This window comes from Terrapene carolina, unplaced genomic scaffold (genome assembly GCF_002925995.2).
Source record: "Terrapene carolina triunguis isolate 2854851 unplaced genomic scaffold, T_m_triunguis-2.0 Scaffold189, whole genome shotgun sequence".
NCBI classification, from domain to species: domain Eukaryota; kingdom Metazoa; phylum Chordata; order Testudines; family Emydidae; genus Terrapene; species Terrapene triunguis.
In genome coordinates this window covers 7,842,935-7,850,155 of record NW_020664540.1, presented here as the reverse complement: position 1 = coordinate 7,850,155, position 7,221 = coordinate 7,842,935, and the positions used below count along the sequence as shown (strand labels likewise).

General features: G+C 42.7%; 1 protein-coding gene across 1 annotated transcript in view; it reads left to right on the top strand.

The window, feature by feature from the left end:
• The window catches only part of PRKCH (protein kinase C eta), a 162,591-nt gene extending 159,906 nt beyond the window's left edge, over positions 1–2,685 (top strand). Inside the window, exon 14 of the mRNA XM_024219844.3 lies at positions 1,721–2,685. Within this exon, the coding sequence (XP_024075612.1) occupies positions 1,721–1,867 (147 nt within the window). The 3' untranslated portion in view covers positions 1,868–2,685. The remainder of the gene's footprint in view (positions 1–1,720) is intronic.
• Positions 2,686–7,221: the final 4,536 nt, after the last annotated feature.

The window sequence follows — 7,221 nt, the reverse complement described above, 5'->3', positions numbered from 1 at the left end:
TGCTGGTCCCTCTGTCCCCTGATACCATACTGTCCCACGGATGCTCCTCATGATGCTTTCGCGCTCATTCCCAGCGGAGATTCTCTCCAGTTTGCTTCCTATGGCACCACTGCCTTTTAAATTCCCTTTTGGGGCCTGATCCGCAGGACTGCTGAGCTCCTTTATCTCACATTGCAGTCAGTGGGCCCCCTCCTGTTCAAATCCCAGTGAGTTCAGTGCATGCAGAATCAGGCCCAGTGGTCCTTGCAGGTGCTCAGTACTTTTCAGGATCAGGCTCTTTATGTTCTGCCTTTTCCTTCACCTGAATCCAAATCTTCCTGGGACCAGGATCTTCCCCAGTCTTAATGTTGGTACATTAAGCCATCCCTGGTACTTAGGGGACCAGATGTCCCGATTTTATAGGGACAGTCCCGATATTTGGGGCTTTTTTTTATATGGGCCCCTATTGCCCCCCACCCCGTCCCGATTTTTCACACTTGCTATCTGCTCACCCTACTGGTACTTGGCCTTTGCTTTGGCTAATGAGGAGTTCGGACTTCAGAACCAAGCTTTCTATTACCATCCAGAGACCTGTGTGTCTGCTGAGCTTGAACATCTCTTGGGCTGTGCAAGGTTTGTGAGACTTGTCAAGGAAACCATCCAGGTGGGCTTTTCCAAGGCTCTCAGTCCCCCCTGGAAGTCAATGGTAAAATGCCCTTTTGAGCAGGGCCGGCTCCAGCATTTCTGCCGCCCCAAGCAACAACAACAACAAAAAAAGCCGCGATCGGCGGCGGCAGTTCAGCGGCAGGTCCTTCGCTCCTACAGGGAGTGAGGGACCTGCCGCCCCTGAATTGCCGCAGGTGCCGCCCCTCTCCCTTGGCCGCCCCAAGCACCTGCTTGTTAAGCTGGTGCCTGGAGCCAGCCCTGCTTTTGAGACACAGGTGGGAGCAGAGCTGAGCCAATGCTGAGTATGTTTGAAAATCCCACTCGAAACATGCACATGTTCTTGCACAGTGTAAAGTGACCATTCTGCAGGGTCTAGTGAATTCCCTTGCTAGAGTGGATCTGGAAAAATAAACTCTCGTGGTAATAAAACTTCTCCTTGCTGTTCTGGGGCAGGAAAAATTAGCGTTGTGTCAAAATGTACCATAAGCCAACTTTGGGGCCTCTATTAAAAACAATCATACTTTGTACTGGGTGGGTAGGAATCCGGCACCTGGAGACAGGGTGTTTGTTCTTCCTGTAGCATTACTAATTCATTATTGTACAAGTATAATGGCTTTTGAACAAAGGAGAATATCCCCCAACTAGGCCGTTTCAGACACTGCACAGATAAGGAAAGACTGTGTAGATTCAGCTAATTGGAAACTGTGTGTATAATTACTGTGAATGGCTGGGTCTGTGCAATCTGACACTTAAACAAAGTAAGGGATTACTGCTCCATGGGGTCTGCCATTCAGTGACAGTGCAGCCAAAACTTCAGCTGATGTCAACTAAGTCAGCGAGGGGTTTGCCTGCAAAAGGCCTATGGAAGCTTACAAAGGACAGGCTGTAAAGGGCTAAGCAGGGCCACTCAGCATCTTACAGGATGCAGCCCAAAGTGAGTTACAGAACAGCTGAGCACTCCATGGAGGCAGTCATGCATCTCAGCCAAGACGAGAATAAGTTACAAACAAAGAGAATAGAAAAGTGATGGTGCACGGTTTTGACCTCTCCTCTTTTTGTCTTTTTTGTTTGGCAGAAATGCAGCGAAGATGTTAGTAATTTTGATCCTGATTTTATAAAAGAAGAACCAGTTCTAACCCCCATCGAAGAGGGGATTCTTGCAATGATTAACCAAGAAGAATTTAGAAACTTTTCATACACTGATCCAGAATTACAGCCATAGCCACATGGAAGGTTGTGCAAGGTGGTGATAGAACCTGATGGAAGAAGTGAAAATTGGGTTTACCAGGAATTTCATTCTCAAGGAATACACTGAAACGGCCTTATATTATGCAACAGCACCAACAACAAAGTTACCTTAATGTGAAATTAAAAAAACAAAACTCTAGGATTTGTGCAACTCTGATATCAAATATTTATAGGGCTGGAATAAACATGGTATCATAAATAGTCAATGCAGACTATTAATGCTGAGATATTTGGTTCAGCACAGATCTGACTAGTTGCAATTTGCAATGAGTTTGAGGAGTTGGTGTGAGCATGAAATGAGCAGAGTTTTGCAGCTCTGAGCCAAACAGACATTTTACAATACTGACCTTTACAAGATTCAGCTTTGAGGGATCCAGCACTGCCTCCTCTTTGGAAACATGGAAAGAACCAGCAACCACTGGGCTCATTGAGCAAGGTGGTCCATGTGGCGCTACCTGTTTCTGGAGTATTTATTTCTATCCTAAGGACAAATGGCTCTTTGAACCTGTTTTGGGCTTCCATGTAAAATATTTTACTGTGCAGACTAGCAAAAAAATGTCACCCCCACCTGTTCTTCCAAATCGGAGTGAAGCCACTTATAAGCTCAGTGTTTTAATATGTGTGATATGAAAAGTTTTAGCATTTGCATTCTGTGAAATGCCTTTTTGCATCATGCACTCTCAATGCTCCTTTCTCTGTATACCAGCTGTTTTCAACTAAAATATTGTGTATGAAACCTTGCCATTTACTTGGATTTTATTTAATTATGTTATACGGAGCCCCCTTTTGTGAGTTCACTGGCTCATTAAAACTTTAATGGAAAATGGTAGCTCTTAAATTATATGTAGTGTTATTGTGACGGGAGCTGCAAAGCTGACAAGCTGTTTGAAAGCAGAATTGTCAAATAATAAGCAATGACATTGTTAAGGTTCTTTCCCCACTCTGAACTTTAGAGTACAGATATGGGGACCTGCATGTGAACCTCTAAACTGAATTACCAGCTTAGATCTGGTTTTGCTGCCACCACTCCCAAGTACTAACTCCCTTCCCTGGGTAGCCTTGAGAGACTTCTCCACCAATTTCCTTGTGAACACCGATCCAAACCCTTGGATCTTAAAACAAGGAGAAATTAACCATTCCCCTTCCTTTCCCCCACCAATTCCTAGTGAGTCCAGATCCAATCCCCTTGGATCTTAAAACAAGGAAAAATCAATCAGGTTCTTCAAAAGAAGGCTTTTAATTAAAGAAAGAAAGGTAAAAAATCATCTCTGTAAAATCAGGATGGAAAATAACTTTACAGGGTAATCAGATTCAAAGAGCCTAGAGGAACCCCCTCTAGCCTTAAGTTCAAAGTTACAGCAAACAGAGGTAAACCCTCTAGCAAAAGGTACATTTACAAGTTGAGAAAACAAAGATAAACCTAACATGCCTTGTCTGGCTGTTATTTACAAGTTTGAAATATGAGAGACTTGTTTAGAAGATTTGGAGAGCATGGATTGATGTCTGGTCCCTCTTAGTCCCAAGAGCAAACAACCCCCAAAACAAAGAGCACAAACAAAAGCCTTCCCCCCACCAAGATTTGAAAGTATCTTGTCCCCTTATTGGTCCTTTGGGTCAGGTGTCAGCCAGGTTACCTGAGCTTCTTAACCCTTTACAGGTAACAGGATTTTGGTGTCTCTGGCCAGGAGGGATTTTATAGTATTGTACACAGGAGGACTGTTACCCTTCCCTTTATAGTTATGACAGACATAAAAGGACAACACTCTCCCCCTTAGAAGGATAAACCTTCACTAAGATTCAAGGAGAGAGGTGACCTAGCTGGGTTTGGATTTAAGAGCTTGTTATTCAGAAGGGGGGATGCCTTATCAATTGTAGCCTTAAGCACATGAGCCATAGTCAAGTTGGTACAATGCTGAAAGCAGCTTCTAGAAACCAGTCACTCCAGTAGGAGATTCCGATGTGCTTTACCTTCACTTCTGGAAAGCGGACACATTATATGTCCGTTTCCAATGCTGACTTCTTTAGCCATTGCTAAGCTTCAGCCTGCGTGTCAGGATTAGAACCCTTTTTCTTGAGGATTTGACTACCTCCTGGGCAGATACCAATCAGTGGGAAGGGGAGGTGAGTTTTAAACAGTTTGCAAAGCTACTTTGTGTTACAAGTCACAAGTTTAATCTGAAAAAAGGGTGGTCTGGGAAGGACTGTCCATGTTCTCACGTCTGGTCTATACACTAACAATATACCTGCAAAACTATGTTGGTTAGGGGTGTGATTTATTTTATTTTTTTACTGATAGAGCTGCACACAAGCAACCCCTAGTATGGAGGCAGTTCTACCAGTATAAAAGTGCTTATACTGGTATAGTTTATTTCTCTTCCTGTACAGGAATAAATTATACTGCTGTAAGGACTTGGATACCAATATAACGGCATCCATACTTGGGGGTTGTACTACCTTAATTATGCTGGTCTAGTTAAAGTGGTCCAAGTTGTGTATGTAGACAAGACATTACAGTCGTATCCAAAGCCTATGGAAGTCAAGTGGTCTCCTTTCTTTGACCTCTGTGGTCTTTGGATCAGGCCACACCCACCACAGCAGCATCTGAGCACTGGTGAAAACAGAGATTCTCTCTTTAACAAGCAATATGCATGTGGTGGGCACCAAATGTATAAAAATGATCATTCTAAAAACCTTACTTTCAGCACTGGAAGGAGGGCTTCAGCAGGCAGCTGGTTACAAATTCTCTAGGGGCAAACCCCTTTGGCAGTTAGTCCCACTGGAGATAATTGTAGAGTAGCCTCCTGGGGAGACCTGTGCCATGAGGGTGATTCGTGACATGCCTCCTTCACCAGATGGCTGGTATCATCCCTCTCACTTTTATTGGTAGTGCTGCTCCTCTGAACATCCATGGGCCTCATGGGATACCATTCTTGAATCCCTCAGGAGTTAGAGCTGCCAAATCACCCATAAACATCGAACCTTACTGTTGCATCACCATGCTAACTAGACTCCAGCAATATTACAGTAGCTGGTTACATTATTGATTGCAAGATGAATGTGGAAAACCCAACTTTTAAGACTTTTATTGATGTACCCCCTAGAAATCTATATTCTGAGTGAATCCAAGGAACAGGCCATTGTGACATGGTTTCTGATTTACATTTCACAAAAATCTCTGCTAGAAAGTTGGGAATAGGAGTAACTCTAATTGCACTTAACACCATACTGAAGGGAGCCCAGCAGGAAAAAATCTCCCCTTGTACAGCCAATTTCTGGTTGATCATTCACCAGGGGTAATGTTTTTGGACGGGTGAGTAAAATGTCAGGGGTGAAGTCCTGGCCCCATGGAAGTCGATGGCAATTTTGCCATTGATGTTAGTGGAGCCGGGAATTCACCCCATAGGACCTTTTACATTATCCTCATCATTGTAAAAGCATGTGCATGCAGATCTCTTGCCTGGACTGGAAATTCAATGGTAATTTGCAATTCTGCTGTGCTGTGTAAAATAATGATACTGGGTTTTCACAATTCAGAATAACCATTCATCTCTGCTGGCTTCCTGGAACTAAAATGACAAACATAATAATTTAGCTGCCACAGTCAGCAGACGCTGAATCAGCTGCAATTGGCCGGATTCCCCGAATTCTGCCATTCTTTTAGAAGGAATTGATATTTCACTTTCACTCCTCCAAGACCATGTTGGCTGCAGAATGAATATCAACTCATTAGAAAGTATCCATGCAATAATTTTGGTTTTTGCAAAAGCAGATCTAGCATTTAGGCTGTTGTTGAATATGCAGCTAAAGGTTGATTTTTAAAACAAAGCGTCCATACGAAGAAGCTCCTGCGTGAGTTGCTCTGCCAATTATTTTGACAGCATGACCAGCTTGGGTGGATATGATTAGACAGTTTTAGTATATTAATTTTAGACCTTGCATTGGGAGTGTATTAAACTAGCAGCCACTGGTTGCCAAAGATTAAAGTATAGAAAGCTTGTATTCTCTCCAGTATGAAAATTGGCCATGGAGCAAATTATTATTAGGCAGCTTTGCCCTAAAAGGGTAAATGCAAGCTTTTTAATACTTGCATTAAAAAGGAAAGTGTCTTTGATGTCTCAGCTCTGAATTCTTGCTATGGACTATCCTTTCATTTTCAAAGAGATGCAGGAGATTTAGCCATAAAATTCAATGGGCTAAATCTCATTCAAGGCCTTTGAAAGTTTAGAGGAAGATGCAATTCAAAGAAGGCAGATGGCTCAAGATATATGACAAGTAGGCTGTCAAAGGAATCGTTTTTAATGCAACGGCTTGGCAGGCAATGAAAAAACATTGTCACTAGCCTCGAAATATTTCTAGGAATTTAATTTTAAAATAAAATTTAGCAATTGTCTAAAGATGCTTTGCGTAAGTTATAAAATCCCACATCATGTTTTCACTCATTTTCGAACTGCAGTGCAAGCAATGGCTGCGTTCAGTTGAGGTTGCCTAAGCATTCCTGCCCTAATCTCCTCATTACCTTCCATACCTTTCAACTGCTAGGATGAAATTTTCCATATTTTTTTTTTTCAAGCTTGAGAACAAGCAATTTTGAGAACAAGGGGATGGGCAAGGAGTAAAGTTCACTTTTCCCATTGCAAAAATATCTCACACTAAGCAATTTGAATTGCAAAGCCCTTATGGAGTCAAAGTGCCTTTCACAGTATTGGTGATCCTTGCAATTGTATTGGGAGTCTCACAATATTTGTTGTTTTATTTAAAGCCCCTGCTCTTGGAGTCATGGGATTAGGTGAGAATCTCAGGTTTTGTTTTTTAAAAAAGTTTCTGGCCCTCATGGTTGCAGAGGAAAGCTGAAAAAACGTGACCCAGATATTTCCAAAAGGCTCAGAAACCAGAAGACAAACAAAAAAAGACTCAGAATGATTTTTTTTTTAATTCTATGATTTTTGAGCCAACCTGGTCATTTTGGGGGGCCCGGCTCATGCTTTTTGAACATCTGTGTGGGAAATACTGCTTTTGTTACCCTGGCAAAAATTCTGTTGATTTAGCTGAGTTATACGGGCTTGACAATTGTAGTGCAGGTGGCACTGCAGTAAAAAATATAGTGAACCCTGTCTCGTTCAGCGCAGGAGGACACAGGGACACAGTTAAGGGAGCTCAGAATTTTTGCAGGAAAGCAACTGCAAAGAATCCTTTCTCTTGCAAGGCTCCAAAGCTGCAGCTGCTGACGAGTGGAATGTGCCTGCAATGAGAAGAAGGTCTGTTTTGTGCATTCTGCAACTTACACCCTCCGCACTGTGAATGAGGCATGGGCTGCCTGCTGGTTGTTAA